Raw genomic sequence first — 16,519 nt, forward strand, 5'->3', positions numbered from 1 at the left:
TGGCAGGCTCTGGTCCAGGTAGTAATTGATAGCACCAGGATTTGAACCCCAGTTTGTCTGACTAGGGGTCTGCCCCTTCTCCCTCTTCCTCAGCACCCACTGCACAGTCCTCCAGCCAAACTGGTCAATGAAGGGGGTCTAGAAAGTGAAAGAGAGGGCTCTGGGCCCCTCATCCTTCAGACCACATTCCCAACCCTTTGAAAGTGAAAGTGTTAGTCGCTAAGTCATGTCCAGATCTTTACGACCCCATGGACTGTAGCCTACCAGGCTCCTCTGTCCATGGAACTCTCCAGGCAAGAATACTAGAGGGGGTTGTCATTTCCTTCTCTACCTTTTAGAATGAGCATTGTTAATCACAGGGCTAGACCTGTCATTAGCATCATAGAAGGTCAGAGTGGGAAGAGCCTTCTCAAGATAGTCAACACTTTAATCCTATAGAAAAGGAAACTGAGGCACAGAAAGACAAAGTGACTCTCTCGAGTCTGCCAGCTAGTTGGTAGTAGGGGGCATCACTGGGACTAAGTTCCTGGACCTGGGTTCCCAGTTCAGCCCCCTCCCTACATGCTTCCTGAGGCTTCCAGACTCTCAAATTTATCTTTATCCTCTTCCTCTAAGCCAGGCAGGGCTCGCTCCAGTCTTTGAAATATCAGTGTGGAAAGAGTCACAGAAGCAGATTACCGGGGCTTTTCTGCCCATAGACTCTGCAGTCTATGTCCCTGGCCTCACTGCCAGTTTCTATCCCAGCAAGCAAGGATGCTTTAAGCCCTTCACTTCGTACTGAGTCCACATGTGGGGAGACTCTGATGTGTAAAGTACAGTGCTCCCATTCCGGGAGTTGTAGTGTGAGTACAACTCCCCACCCCCCGCCCCAAGGAAGATAATGAGACAGAGATGAAGACAATGTCTACTTAGTTGAAGCTTACATAGGATCCTGCAAAAGCACAAAGGAGCCAGTGGTTCTGACTGGAGGCAACTGGGGAACGATTCGTTCAGAGTATGGCCTTTGAGTTGGGTCTTGAAGCCTGAATAGGAGTTCAACAGAGAGATAATAGAGGGGACAAGGAGGTACCAGCATCCCAGCTGATCGGAGCCACGTGAACCAAGAGTGAAGCATATAAGTACTTGGAAATGGAGGACCTCCCTGGTGGTCCAGTGGTTAAGAATCCGCCTTCCAACGCAGGGGACGCAGGTTTGATCCCTGGTCAGGCACCTAAAGTCCCACATGCCGTGGGGCAACTAAACCCACACACTGCAGCTATTGAGCTTGAATACCTCCACTAGAGAGAGACCCGCACACCACAACGAAGAGCCCGCGTGCCACAGCTAAGACACAGCGCAGCCAAAATATAAATAAATGCTACACTTTAAAAAGTAATAAGGTGACGCCCCCTTTTTAAAAAAGAAAAGCATCTTTGGATGTGCCTAGAGCTTAGGAATGGGGTAGAATATAAATCTGGAAAATAAGCACAGGAAACTCTACTCAGTACTCTGTAAGAGCCTATAACAGAAAAGAATCTAAAAAAGGTGGTTATATGTATATGTATTACTGATGCACTTTGCTGTGAAAACCTGCAAACTGTCACATTATAAATCAACTATACCCCAATTTAAAAAAAAGGAAAATAGTATGTGTGTGATATTTAGTATATAATAATACGCAGCAACTAATGATAACTAAATTTTGTGCCATTCATCCTAACTTTGACTGTCCTTTTCCTCACAAAGTAAAGTCTTAAAAGCAGTGGCTATACCCTCTTTTCATCTGATTCTGGGAAGAACTAGGGAAGCAGAAGCAGGCCAGGAAGGTCATGGGACGTTATAAATGAAGGGAACAGACATGCCCTGATCCAAACCCCTCCATTTATGGCTGTGCAAACAGACGCCCTGGGATGAGTGACGGGCCCACAAGCAAGCAGGTGGCAGAGCCAGGACCCCAGCCCAGGTCTCTCAGCTCTCCACCCTGTGTTCTCTGTACTGGACAGGATTTCAGAAAATCCTTGTACAGAAGACTGACCAGTATAAATTTAAAGGATATTAAAAAATCTCTCTTGCTGGCCCAAAGATTCCTCCACCAGAGTCACCAACGGATTGAAAAAAAAAAAAAGAAAGTAGAGAAGCCATAGCTGAGCGGTTTTTATCCTTTACAACAGACTGGATTGACAGAGGTGCTTTCTGACACTTGACCTTCGGCAGAGGGTGGCACAAATTCGTCAGGGGGTTGGAGGTACAGACAGATCAGTCTTGGGAGTCCTGGACAGAAGGGAATGGGATAGGCATTGAGGCCTTAGGCCCAATCACACCCAGGTCGAGGGCTGGCCCAAGGGACTCCTGCCTGTAGGTCCTGGAGGGTTACTCAGAAACTTTAGCTGGTCCCCACTCCTTAAAAGAGGGAAGGGAGGAAGGGCAGGAGGAGGAGACCTAGGCTGCCCTCCTGGGCTCCAGGGGCACTGGGTTCCTCTGTTGGCAGGAGTCCTGTCTCAAGCATAATGGGAGGTAGCAGGAAAAACCCCAGCCATGGCACAGATATCCTGGACCCCATACTCACTACGTGACCTCAGTTTCCTCATCTGTAACATGAGAAGGTTGGGCTAGATGATCTCTAAAGGTCTTTCCGGTTCTGAAGTACTGTGAGAACAAGCTTCATCATAATTAATAATAAATGCCTTGCCCCTAAAGAGAGCTTTTCCCCTTTTCCAAAGCTCTTTCCCTATAACATCACCTTTCCTCTGCATAGCAGTCTGGCCTGGCAGCCAGCGGTGAACAGACCGTGGACACCTAGCCTTTCACACTGAAAACCAGACCTGGTGAACCACTTGCTCCTCTAGACTGGCTTAGGGGGAACTGGCTTCTGGGGTGGTTAGTTACGTAGAACCTAACTTGTGCCTCCACCCCTGGGAAGCCAGGAAAGGCAGTACTTTTCTTCCAAAGAGCCAGAAGATGCCAAGAGGGAAATTCTGCAATAGGCTGAGTTCAGGGCCAAAGGGGCAGGACCAGAAAGTTTGTGGCAGATCAAAGAACCTGATACAACCCAAAGAACTTTGAGGGGAGGTGCAGGGGACAAAGTCCAGTCAATAGGGCCCTCCTACCAGGCTCTGGTCAGAGACCCAAGTCTTAGGGGAGAAGTTATACAGCCTCATACTGTCTGATTTGCATGCATGTCAGCCTCTTTGATCCCTTACAACAATCTGTTCAAAAGGTAGTATAAGTAGCTATCCCATTTACAGTGGGGGAAAAAATGAGGCTTGAAGAGTTATGGAGAAGAACATGGGCTTGGGAGGCAGAAGGAAGGCTCTTCCCAGCTGCATGCCCTTGGGGGATTCTCTGCACTGCCTTTGGCCTCAGTTTCCTCATCTATAAAATGGACAGAACTATTTCTTCCTTTCAGGATTGTGGTAAAGACTAGAGATAATGAATGTAACAAGCTTCATCTGATACACAGCAGATGCTTGATACATACTAGTTGAATGAATGGAGGAAGGAAGGGATAGGTGTGTGGCCTTCCTGGGAGAAGCAGTGTAGTGAGTGACCCACAGTGACAGTCAGCCCAGGATGTGGGTTGATGGTACTCCCGCTTGTGGCTGGCTGCCTCCTGAACCCACCCTGAGTCAAGGGCCCTGGGGCCTCTCCCATGTCTCTCCTCGTGGCCCATGCCAGGGTCCTGTGAAAGACTTTTTGACCCTCCTTGGCAGCGGAATTTGCATTCCAATCATTCTGCTCACTCAGCCCATCCAAGTCTGGAGTTGTCTGGAGCTAAGCAGGCTTGGGATCATCTGCTGTGACACCTCATCGAGGAGATAAGGAAGCGAGACTCTGAGAGGGGCAGTGACGCCTCGCCCGGGTCCCAGATCCTTCGCTCCTCACCGCCACTGCACCATGTTGACAAATGAAAAATCTAAGGCATAGGAGGAGGTCTCTTGGCTCCTCCTCCAGGTGGTCAGGGAACCTTCTGCTCTGGGCCCCTTACCTGTCCTATTCCAGCTAGATCCCAGTTCTGTGGGGATGCCCCATGGTGGTGTCCAGTGCCATCCCTGGCAGCCCAGCCTGAGCCCAGCCTGGTCAGCTGGTGCAGGACAGAGGCCTTAGATGTCAAGCCTGTCCCTGAAGGCCCCTGGGGAGTGGAACAGGGCACCTGGGACTGGGTGCCACTATCCCAGGCTACCAGCATGTGCTTCCTCATCCAGTTCCAGGCGCTGTGCTAACCCAGGAAGGGACACATTTCACGAGAGCAGGGCTTTCCCTTGGGTGTTGGCCCATGCGTGCCCTGGTCTACAGCTGTGCCCTTCTGTTTCTAAGACAGCCAGCAGCTTGGCACAGGGGAGGGCCTCTGGCCTGGGAGGCGGGAAAGCTTGGCTGAGTCCAAGTGCTGACGCCAACTCACCGTGTGCCCTCACACGTCACCGGACCTCTCTGGTCTCCGTTTCCTCATCCACATAGTGGAGGGCAGCACCGCAAGGCCCGGGGTCCAGTCCAGCTAATCCCTGTTGTGACTTTGGTAGAGGGATGGGACTGGGGTGGGGTAAGGGCTTGATCTACCCGGTTCCTTTCCCCTTCCCTTCCTTTTCCTTTTCTGTGGCATCAGTTCATCTCCAGCTATCCAGGTCTCTCTCCCATTTGCCGCTCTTTCCGTTTCCGTCTTTCCCTCTGTACCTCTCTTCTCTCCCTCTGTACCTCTCTCACTCTGTATTTTTCTGCCTGCCTCCTCTTTTTCTGTGTCTCTGAGCCTCCCTCTGGTTTCATCTCCTTGTCCGTCACACCCCCCTCTGCCTCTTTTTCCTCTCTCTCTTCCTCTGTAGTTATATGCGTTTGTCTGTCTACTTATCTTTCTCTGGGTCTCTTCCCTCTCGCCCGCGCGCTCTCTCTCTCTCTGTCCTGCCCGGTCTCTCCGTGGCTCTCCCGCTCGCTCCCCCTCCCCTCCCCCTCCGCCAGCCCCCCTCCTCCCTCCCTCGGCGCGTCTCCCCAGTCCTTATTTGGCTGGGCGGGAGGGCTGGCGGGAGGAGGCGGCCTGCGGGCGGGGGGCGGGGGGCGGGAGCGGGGCCGGGCGGAGGAGGGCGGTGGGTGGTGCTGAAGGGACAGCTCCGCGGCGGCAGCGGCGGCGTTGGCGGCGGCCGCCCCGGGGCGCGCGGAGTGGGTGCCCGGCGCGCGGAGCGGCGAGCGCAGCCATGCCCCAGGCCGCCTCCGGGGCAGCAGCAGCGGCGGCTGGGGCCGGGGCGCGGGCCGGGGGCGCCGGGGGGCCGGCGGCGGCCCGGGCGGGACGATGAAGCGGCAGAACGTGCGCACGCTGGCGCTCATCGTGTGCACCTTCACCTACCTGCTGGTGGGCGCCGCGGTCTTCGACGCGCTCGAGTCGGAGCCTGAGATGATCGAGCGGCAGCGGCTGGAGCTGCGGCAGCAGGAGCTGCGAGCGCGCTACAACCTCAGCCAGGGCGGCTACGAGGAGCTCGAGCGCGTCGTGCTGCGCCTCAAGCCGCACAAGGCCGGCGTGCAGTGGCGCTTCGCCGGCTCCTTCTACTTCGCCATCACCGTCATCACCACCATCGGTAACTACTCGCCGGGCGGGGGGCGGGGACCAAGGGGCTGGGCGCCAGGTTCTGGGCGAGTCCGGAGCCGACTGGGGCTGGGGAATTCCCCCCGGAGAGGGTCTAGGCGCAGAACCCCGCGCTCTCAGAAACCCGAGTTCAGCCTGGCGTGTCTGCTCCGCGGGGACAAGGCTCGGGGGAGGCGTCGAATCCTGGCTCCGGACTTGACTCTCCGGCAGGGCCAGCCCTAACTTGTCCCTGCCAGGCTGCGAGAGGGCCCCAGGGGACTCTGAAGTGTTTGAGAGGGGCAGGAACAGCCGGCGGAGGCTGAGGAGGAGGGTGTGGCCGGGTCGGGCCCTGGAGCAGGGCGCCGAGTGTGAGTGGTGGGGAGCGCTGGGCTCCACCGTGTTTCTGCACATGGGATCTCGGACCCCAGAGTGTCTACACCGGCTGGGGCTCTAGGGAGACGTTTGGGTGCAGCTACTTGGCACTCCGAGGCACAGCGGGCCACTCGGGTGTCTGAAATACTCCATAACTGTGGCTATGAGTACTGCTTGGGGTGTGTGTGTGTGTGTGTGTCCATGGGTGTGTGTGCCCAGCTCCAGGAGTTTAGGCTTTGCCAGCCAGTGCCTTTAATTTTCTTAGGGCAGCAGAACTGGTGCTGGAAGCCAGATCCAACCCTGTCTGCCTTCTTTACTGCTGTCCCAGGAAAACAGTCACCTCATAGGAATGGCCCCAGTTCCCTTCTTCCAGCCAGGGCGGACCATGGTGTAAGAGGCCACACACACTCAGGCTCTCTCACAGTATAGGCACAGGTGCACACACAGGTACACACACAAGCGGATATCCAGGAAAGAATCTCCAGTGAGGCCCTTGATGTGCTGTTCAAGTGTTCAAACAGGAATGAACACCGTGTCTACCCCCAAGACTACAATTCCAGCTCAGCTCTATCACTTTTCCCACTATATGACCTTGGGCAGGTCCCTTCCCCTGCCTGTCTCAAGTTCACCTCCAGACAACAAGGGGTTGGCTGAAATGATCTCAAGGGCTCCTCCCAGTCCACCTTCCCCCAGAGCTCATTGGGATGCTTCCAGGAGCTGTTTCCTCTGTCTTTCTCATTCCTGCTTCTCTCACTGGTCCCCCTCCTAACCTTGGCTGAGCTCCCAGGGGCTCATTGCCATTTGGCATGGCCCATAACAAGATGGCAGTGTTTTCCTGGGAGTCAACAGGAGTGGAGAGGGGTAAAAAGCAGAACTGGACGCTGTGCCTGCAGTTTGTCCACTGCAGGATTGCCCTGAGATTCCGCTGCTGTCTGGAGACCACAGGGATCTATGCTACATGGTTTCTGGAAGATGAAGGAAAGGACCCCAGGAGTGAATGTGGCCCAAGTGGGGGCACTTCTGCTTCCTGCTGATGCTGGGAATTTGGGGCAGGTTGGTCAGACTCCGGTCTGCCCAAAGAGGAGCCTGCTTTCCTGGGAAGGACCGGACTGGGTTTGGTTTGGGGTTTCTTCCCCTCTCCCACCTCCCAGTCACCTGCCAGGGTTTCAGGAGCGTTGAACATCCTTAAATCACCCCCTTCTCTCTCCATATATCTCACCCTTGGTGTATGCCTCCATCTTTCTCAGTACCCTGGTCCCCAGCCCCACAGTAACTTCCCACTGACCTCCTTACCTCCAGCCTCATTCTCCCTCAGGACAAGCTCACAAAGACAATGCTACCAGAAAGAATTTCCCCAAAGCACAGCTGTGACCATACTGATTCCCTTCTCAGAAGCCCTCAATGGCCCCCTGCTTCCCCTGCAATCCATAATCCCATGCTCCTTATCCCAAATTTTAAGGACCTCATGCTTGGCTCCAATTTCTATGTCCAACTTAATTTCTCACTTCTTACTGACATGATCTCTTCACTGCAGCCCACCTGTCCCCTGAGAAAACCTGAAGTGTGCCTGTATGGTTTGCCTTTTCCTCTGTCTTCTATTTATCTTGTCTAAGCTAACCTTCCAGGTCCAGTTCAAACCCCACCTCCTCCTTGAAGTCTTCCAGAGGATCCCAGGCCACTGCTCTGGACGACTGCAGGACTTGCTGTCAGGAAGACCTGAGTGACACAGTGTAGGCTGCTTTGCATGGCTATTTACATTTCAGGAGGAGTATTTCGTCTCTTTAACCACAGGAGGTGTAATTAACCTCCATGTTGGTAGGGCCCTGTGGTTCCCATCTTTTTGCTCTTAGTGCCAGCACAGTACCCAGTAATACACAGGAACACTCACAGAATGCTCTTGATGGGTTTAAGGTGTGCAGACATGAGAGGGCATCATCCTTCCTCCTCTCCTGTTCCTGCCATTCTCCAAAGTGCTTGTAGTCCTCACCAAGAAAGATGCTAAAAGCTGGGGGCAGAGGCAGACAGTGTGGTTGTGGTGATTATTTATTTATAAGGTTCTTGGCAAGAGGAGAGAGCATCAAAGCACCACCCTAATTCTGTGGGGGCCCCAGACTGGCACTGCCCACTCTGCCCCACCCAATGATTCCTGGCTTTTTGTCACCTCTCACTCTGGCTATGCCACCTGGCTGGAAGCTATCCGTATGGGCTCAGGTCTAATAAAATTCTCTGTGGGCTGTGATCAGATGGTTGGAAAGGGCCCTACATCAGACTGATCTTGACTCAAAACCCAAAGGCAGCAGTCTGTGTCCACTTGACCACATTGGGGACCCAAATAGGTCTCCTGGGGGACCAGGAATCCTACTGGAATAGAATGATGACAAAATTTCTCATTCATTCATTCATTGTGTTAGTGTTCACAATGTGCTCTCATCTCATCTCTTAAGTCTCAGCCTTCATAGCTCAGGGAAGTTTCCAGGGCAGGTAGTTAGATCCCTTAGTGTAGATGAAGGCATAGAGGCTCAGGAAGGGGAAAGGACTCCCCCAAAGTCATGCAGCTGGTGAGCAGTGGAGTTAGAGCAAGAAGCTGGGACTTCTGATTCAAAACCCAGTGTTCCTTCCCCTGCCAGTTTCTTGGCTGCTTCCTCTGCCTCCATATGCCGTGAAACCCAGAGCCAGCTGGGACTGGCATGGCCAAGACATGTTTAGTGATGCCAGCTCGTAGGGTGGTCATGAGCAGCCCTGATTGGTTGAAGGTCAGCAGGGTCTGAGTTAGTCATTCACCTGGTTAGTCACAGCCTCCAGGAACTGCAAGGATTCCTCCAGCTCCTTCATCCCTAGTCTTCCAGACAGGAAACCCTTCCTTTGTTGGGCCCTAAGTTCATCAAACGCAAACGGAAACACTTTTCTGGGAAAGCTTAACCTCTCTAGCTGTTGAGTCATTAGACTCCTCCGGGGCCCCAGCCTCATCTATTCATAGCCCAGAGGCTGTCAGAGCAGGAAGGGACCTTGAGATCAGCTGGTGCCACCCCCTTTTTCTAGTGAGAAGAAACCAAAGAGGTGATGGGAGTGGGGTAGCCAAAACTGACTCCAAGGCCCCTACTCCTCCCACTTGCGCAGACTGCTTCTTTGTTAATATTATTATTATTTACAGCACCAACAGCAACAATAATAATGCCAGCCACCACTTATTAACTACTCTTTGGCAAGCTTCAGTCGTGTCCAACTCTTTGTGACCCTATGGACTGTAGCCCACCAGGCTCCCCTGTCCATGGGATTCTCCAAACAAGAATACCAGAGTGGGTTGCCATGCCCTCCTCCAGGGGATCTTCCCCACCCATGTATCAAACCCATGTCCCTTGTGTCTCCTGGATTGGCAGATGAGTTCTTTTACCACAAGCACCATCTGGGAAGCCTCACTCTGCCTCTTTATTTATTTATCTATTTATCATTATTAACAGCAGCAACAGCAACATTAACAATGGCAGCCATCTCTTAATAACTCCTCTTTGGCAAGCTGTATACATTTCATTGGAGAAGGAAATGGCAACCCACTCCAGTATTCTTGCCTGGAAAATCCCATGGACAGAGGAGCCTGGTGGGCTGCAGTCCATGGGGTCGCAAAGAGTCAGACACGACTGAGCGACTAACACACATATATTTCATTTGCAGTCCCTCATTCAATTCTTTCACCAGCCCTTCAGGATGAGCATTATTATCCCCATTTCTCAGCAAAGGAGCCTAAGGCTCTGAGTGTCAGTGACTCACCATGGTCTTGTGACTTGAATGTATGAATTTAGTGGAGCCTCTCTGATTCCCATGCCCTTGGATTTTTTGCCAGTTTTTTCTCTGTTTCAAGAACCCAGCCCAGGCCTTGTATCTTGGGGATGCTAAGCAGCCAAGATTTGTCTCTTCCCCCTGGCAAAATCTCCCCAGAAGGAGAGGGCCTCTTGCTCCAGGATGCTACTGCCAGCCTCTGCTCCCTGGTGCTGGGATCCCTGACCAACCCAGACCACGTGTCACAGTTGTGTGCACAGGCCCTCCTGGAGGCTGTTATGGGCTCACAGGTGCCCGTTCTCTCACTGCAGGTCCCTGGAATCCTTGTGGCTCTAAGACAACAAGAGACCAGGTGATTGATTAGCTAGTGAAGGTAGGATGGAAAACCTGTTCTCCTTTCTCCCCAGCTTCCAGCCTGTTCTCAGCAGGACACAGGCTCCTAAGGCTCACCACATGGCCTGGGAATCCTTAGATTGTGAATTCAAGCAGGGGGCTCATGAGGGAACCTGAACTTCTTACACCTTTCCAAGAAGGAAGAAAATACAGAAGTGACCTACCACCCTCCAAAATCCCAGAGTCCTCAATAAAAGTGTGAAAGGAGACATTAGCAGTCATCCAAACACCCATAGAGGTGAGTGACTTGCCCAAATTCACATAGCAAGTTGCAGATACAACCCTCTGGATGCCCAGAGTAAAGACCTCTGTATCACCCCAGCCTGTTTTCCTCATAAGCCCCTGCATCATTCTGTCTGCCTCTCACTTGGTTATTCCCAACCTCTCTTGACTTACCATGGGGATGGAGGGCTAGTTCAGCCGGAAACAGTTCTGCTGTCCGCTCTCAGTCGGTCCTTCCATCCTTCCTGCCCATGGACCACCCCACTGCTTCGACTGCACAGCCTTTCCTGGGGGTGGTGTAGGAACATGGGTGCCTGGGTTCATCTGTCAACCCCCATCTCCACTTACCACCTCCACCCCCTGCTACTAGCTACGTGACTTTGGACAAGTTACTTGGTCTCTCTGAACTTGTTTTGTCATTTACAAAACAGGAGAATAATATCAGCCTCCTAGGATTAAATGGGCTAATGTAAAGGAAGTGCCTGGTACCGAGTATATACTTAATAAACAGTATCTACAGTTGTAAGTGTTATTAATATTATTGCTCGTGTATTATCCCTTTTCCTACAGAAGGGAACTGCTCTGTTTCCCAAGGATTACTATGACTGCAGCTACCCCTACTCCTTCCTAACAGGTGGGGACAGTGGGACTGGGAACCAGAACCTGCCACATCCTTCCCTTCATCCTCCTAATTCCATTCCCCCAAACCAGCTTCCCATGTCCTTGCTCATGCCTGGAGTCTGCCTGATATCCAGGCTCAGGGGCCATGCTCCTTTCTATGAGCAGACAGACCCTGCAGCAAACCAGTCAGGGAGAATGAGGAGACCCCATCCTAGACTGGAACAAGGAGACAAAAGTTCCAGTTCCACTAAGCTCAGTTGCTGGTCCCCTCTGGCCATCAGTTTCTTCATTCACCAAGTGGGTATATTTGATCAGAGGTCCTTCTGGCCATCATGCCTCCTCCTGCAGTCCAATTCCCACACATCGTGGTTGGAGGCTGGAGACATGGAGGGCGTGTGGGCAAGAATGGGACAGAAATAGAAGACACAGGCCTGGCCATACATAGTGTGGACAGGACACACACAATAAGTATTTTCAAAGAAAACATAAACAAGCACAGATGAATGTAGTGCAAATCACTGCCATAAACAGCTTTCAGCTGGCAGCACAAACGGTAAATCTGTGAGTTGATTTTGTAATAAAAAAAAAAAAAGTAAAAACGATTTCCCTGCCGACAGCCAGCAGCCAGGGAAGAGACCCAGCTCTGATTGAGATGGTGATGGGTTTAGGCAAACCTTAGCAGAGACCCAGGATGGGCACTCCGTCCCTCCCACTCCATCCCCACCTGGATACAAGGAACTGACCTGTGTCTGTAACATGTCAGGCACTCTCCAAGGTGCTTCTTACCACCTATATCCCCACAACTACCCTGTTAGGGCAAGCCTTATCCTTCTATTATGATCAAGGAAAGCTTGGAGAGGTTCAAAAATTGGCCCAGGATTATACAAGTATAAAATGACAGTAACAGGGCTTACACACCCAGGGCTCTATCTTTTCATGGAATTATGCAGCTGCCTGCTCCCCACGGAGCCTCTGCCCTCCTCTCTGTAGGAATCTCACAAATGGTGGAGGGTGGGTACCAGGGTCACTCAGGGCATTCAGCTGTGACCTCAGCTTCAGGATATCATGACCTCAGGACTGACTGAGCATTTAGCCCAGAGAGAAATCAGAATGTTAGGTCTCTCATTTAACAGTGTGGAAACTAAACTTCTGATTGGAGGAGAAGGGAGCCCTGTTTCCTGACACCTCTTTCCCTGTTGTTCACCCCCTCTTCACTTCCCAGGCTCACAGAGAACAAAGCAGGCTGCCAACCGATCTGTCCTGCTTGCCTGGAGTCCCCTGCTGATTCCCCTGTTAGCCTCTGGTCCTTGGAGAGTGCATGACAAATGGCTTTTTGTGGCTGTCGAAAGAGTAGTCACTGGCCCAACTGATGTGACTGGCTCCCAGTCTGTCCACACTTCCCCGTTGTCCAGAAACTGCCCATACTCAGGCGGCTCCCAGGTGGCTCAGGAGACCTGCCCCTCATCTGGAGCCACCCCACACTGCTGCTGCTGCAGGCATGCCTTCACTGTCCCATTTCCAGAGCTGGCCTGTGGCCCCTGGGATTCCTACCAAGCGGGGCCAACATCCCAAGCTTCCCCTTCACCAGAGTGGCTCCTTACCACCCCTGCTTCCCACTCCCACGTCCTCCAGTGACACACAAGGATGCCTTCATGAGGGAATCATGTGGATGCAGGGAATACAAGGCAGGAGCCTGGCCTGGGAGTAGAAACTAAGTTCTTTCTCTCTCTTTAGACAAATTCTTCTCTCCCTCTCTCTCTCTCCCCGCTACCCTCCTACTCATGGGAGACACAGGCATGACCCTGGTGGGCCTTGGTCTCCCCATCTGTACAGAACAACTGTTCCCCAGGGGAAAATGGAGAAGGCTTGCTCAGCAATTCAGAATTATCTAGGTTAATACTTCCCCAATGGTCTTCTTTGATAACTGGGTTGACCTTGTTTAAATGCAGATTCTGAACCAATAGGTCTGGAGTGGGGTCTGAGTCTACAATTCTCACAAGGCCCCCAAAGGACTGCTGATGCTCTTGACCCACAGTCTATGCTTTGAGTAGCAAGGATCTAAATAACCTGGAGACCTGACTTCTGAGGTTAGGCATGAGTTAGGGACTGTGGTTTTAAGAACAAGGTTGTGTAGGACTGGAAAAATCCTTAGGAATCTGATCCTGGAATGTCAGAGTCAATGGTCTCAGAGCTGGTAGTCTCTCCTCTGAGGCTGGGGCAGGGCTATGATTCACCCCAGAAGCAGCTTCAGGGTCACCTATAGCAGTCAGGGATCAGTAAGAGAAACACAAGCAACAGGGGTTATATATTAAGAGAAGGATTGCAAGGAATTGGATTGCACAGTGGTAGTGGCGGGCTAGGCGAATGAAATCCATAGAGCAGGACATTGGAAGGACAGGCTGGAACTCCATCCAGCTTGGGCTGAAGCTACCGTTCACAGGCAGAGTTTCTTCTTCAGGAGAGTCTTCGTCACCTTTTATGGAATTTCAACTGATTGATTCAGGTCCACCCAGTAATCTAGGATAATCTCCCTTAAGTCAACTGATTATGGACTTTAATCACATCTACAAAACACCTTCAGAGCAACCTCTGGATCAGTACTTGATTGAAAAGCTCAGAATCTTAGCCAAGTTGACTCATCAGAAAGATCATCATATACCTCCCATTTATCACTCTGGGAGCTGCAATTAGTGACTTTTAAGGTTCTTGCCAACTCTGAGATGCTTTGATTCTTGATCTTCAAAGGGGCAGCCTGGAGACTTAGAGAACCCAAAATGGGACTCATCATGTCCTAGGGACTCCCAGACCCTCTGGATCACCTTCCAAACGACACTGACTTTAGCCTTCATTTTAGGTTTACCAAACTTCATTTTTAGTTTACTAAAAATTGTTGAGATCTCCTGAGATCTTCTATCAGACGCTATACCAGGCTCTAAGAGAACAGAAGGGCTTCCCTGGTGGTTCAGACAGTAAATAATCCACCTGCAATGCAGGAGACCTGGGTTTGATCCCTGGATCAGGAAAGATCCCCTGGAGAAGGGAATAGCTATTCACTTCAATATTCTTGTCTGGAGAATTCCATGGACTGAATTCCAGCAGGAATTCTGGCAGGCTACAGTCCATGGGATCACAAAGAGTCAGACATGACTGAGCTACTAAGTACACAGCACAAGAGAATAGAAAACTAGATCCAGGTCCTTCCCCAAGGAGCCCCTGGTCCAGTGGAATTCTGAAACCACAAGATGAATGGTTATATATGGGGATCCTCTTGGTCCAGGGATCAAACCCATATCTCCCACACTGGCAGGCAGACTTTTTTTTTTTTTTTAATCACTGAGCCACCATAGAAGCTCAAATGCTAGTGGAGAGACTCAGAACAAGAACCTCAGAAGGCTTCCTGGAGCAGGTAGTACTTGAAGAAGGCATGAATGAAGAATGAGAACTCTAGCAGGTGAAGACTGTCAGTGAGAGAGTTCCAGGGTAAGGAAGAAGCATGCAACAGGCTGGGATCATAAGTGTGCCCTGGAGAAGGTGTAGGGAAGCAGTCTTAGAGGGGGCCGAGTTCTGGACTCTTGAAGGCGGACTTGATTTGACGGGCACTGCAGGAAAGAAGTGACAGACCCAACCTGTGTTCTCCCACTGGATCCTGACCAGGGATCAGGATGGGATGCCCCTTTGATCCTAATTGAACCACCAGGTACCTCCATCATGCCAGTTGAACCAGTGGGTCACCTCAATTGAACGAGTTGAACCAGAGGGTAATGAATCCTGGGATTCATTACCTGAATCCTGATTGTCTGACTTCAGCCCCACCCTGGTCACCCAGCAGACCTCAGCCAGCCCCCATGAAGTGCTTTTACTTCCTCCCCTCTCCACGCTTCCTTTTCTGGGGCAAAAGTCCGCTCTGAAGCCTAGGACAAACCCAGGCTTATGGATGGTGTTCAGGGGACAGCACTGAGCTGAAGGAGATAATATTGTCACCCACTGCTATGTGGACATTTTCTGCAGAGACCACCCCGGGGCCCTGTTCCCAGACCCCTTCATCTCTGCTCGAGGCTCCATGGCTTGGCATGGACTCAGTGTCCCTCTTCAGGAATGTGCAGGGCCTCTCCTGACCACAGCTCCAGTGCAGAAATAACCATCCGAGAAACATCCGGAGAAGCTCATTCCAGCCCGCTGGCCACAGGACTGTCTAGGGGCTCTCTTCGGAGACCCAAACTGTCAGGCCTTGGTGAAAAAGCCCGGAGAGAGTGACCCCAGGCCTCACGGAGTGCTCTTAGTTCCGTGCACTGAACAGGATGGAAACCTGAGATTAGAGATGAACATAGAGTGGTGGTTCTTAAAAATAGCCAGTGAGTGAGCCAGACGCCTGGTTGGGGGTAGCTCGGGCAATCCACCTACTCCCCCGCCCCCCGTTTGCAGAGGGAGGACAGGGAAGATGGACCCTGTGAGCTGAGTAGAAAGCCTGTCCCCAGAAAAGTAGTCGTTTAGAGTCAGAGCAATGGGCGTCCAGGCCCTGCCCCCAGGAGAGAAATCATTAGGCCTAAGCTAAGCCCAGGAGGCTGGTAGTTTTAAAAATTCCCCTGGTGAGGGGAATCTGAAGCCAGGTTTGGGAAGCACGGGAGAGAAGAGAGCTTATTTGAATCAGCATTCTGTACTCGGAAGACTGGGCCACTTGCCAGCCACAGCTAGCATTCTCTTTCTGGATTTCCTTGGTACTTGAGAAACAGTCAAGGGGCAGCTGAGGAAGAATCTTTGGAGTTCCTGGGGTGAGCCAGGTGGCAGTGACACTATGCGTCAGTGGATGGCTCCAGGAGAAGGATGTGTCCCACTCCCCCCAGAGAAGCGGACTGAGAGGGTCTCGGCGGGAGTCCTGGGACAGGAGGTGGCTCCTCCGTGGCTTAGCTCTCGAATGACCCTAGGGAAGAGGATCAGCCCAGAAGAGCCCCCTCAGCTCTGTGAGCATCTTTCACCCAAGAACAGATACCATCTGGCCCAGCTGAGCCAGAGTGAGCCCATCTTCAGCATAACCCTACATCATCGATTTTCTACCAGGAGGGTCAGACAGAGAAAGACCCCTCCGGGTCCACCTCCTGGCGGGGCCAGAGAAAGAGAAACCTGGACCCAAACTTAGTGGCAGCCCCCTTCCCTTGGGTGCTGTGCCCAGCTCTGTGCCCCAGAGTCCTAAGCACTCATCTTCCCCAGGCACCAAAGAGGACTTGATGCCCCCTCTCTGCCCCTTAGGATCATCCACCGAATTCATGGAGGTGGGCTACATGTCGTTTCTTGGAGCCGTGACTGATGACATTGCAGAGCTGAGCTAAGGAAAGTAGGGGACACAGACCCCTCCACTGTTGCTCTGTTCCTACCTGGCTATGAGAAACACAGCAAGTCACATCCCACCCTGGCCTTGTTTGCAAGGGACTGGGCTGGTGGTGTCTGAGCCCTTATGCTTGGACTGTCTCTGCTCCAGCTCAGCTAGGACCTACTCCAACCCCTGCACTTCCAACCCTTCCTGAGATGCTCACTACCCAGGATTATGCTCTTGTCCCCACTTCACCCCGTGATGGCTGAGCCCTGGAGGGACTTCCTCTGGGTCCATTCCCAAGAATA

The 16,519-nt window shown here is 52.1% G+C and overlaps 2 protein-coding genes across 2 annotated transcripts in view; one reads left to right on the plus strand and one right to left on the minus strand.

Annotated features, from left to right (window-relative positions):
• CIB4 (calcium and integrin binding family member 4) overlaps window positions 1–5,446 on the minus strand; it is a 103,819-nt gene extending 98,373 nt beyond the window's left edge. The window contains exon 1 of the mRNA XM_070379246.1: window positions 5,309–5,446. The gene's annotated coding sequence lies outside the window, so the exon portion shown is untranslated. The remainder of the gene's footprint in view (window positions 1–5,308) is intronic.
• Window positions 5,062–16,519, plus strand: part of KCNK3 (potassium two pore domain channel subfamily K member 3) — a 39,050-nt gene continuing 27,592 nt past the window's right edge. Inside the window, exon 1 of the mRNA XM_070379243.1 lies at window positions 5,062–5,537. Within this exon, the coding sequence (XP_070235344.1) occupies window positions 5,255–5,537 (283 nt within the window). The 5' untranslated portion in view covers window positions 5,062–5,254. The remainder of the gene's footprint in view (window positions 5,538–16,519) is intronic.

Source organism: Bos mutus, chromosome 11, assembly GCF_027580195.1.
Source record: "Bos mutus isolate GX-2022 chromosome 11, NWIPB_WYAK_1.1, whole genome shotgun sequence".
Lineage (NCBI taxonomy): Eukaryota > Metazoa > Chordata > Mammalia > Artiodactyla > Bovidae > Bos > Bos mutus.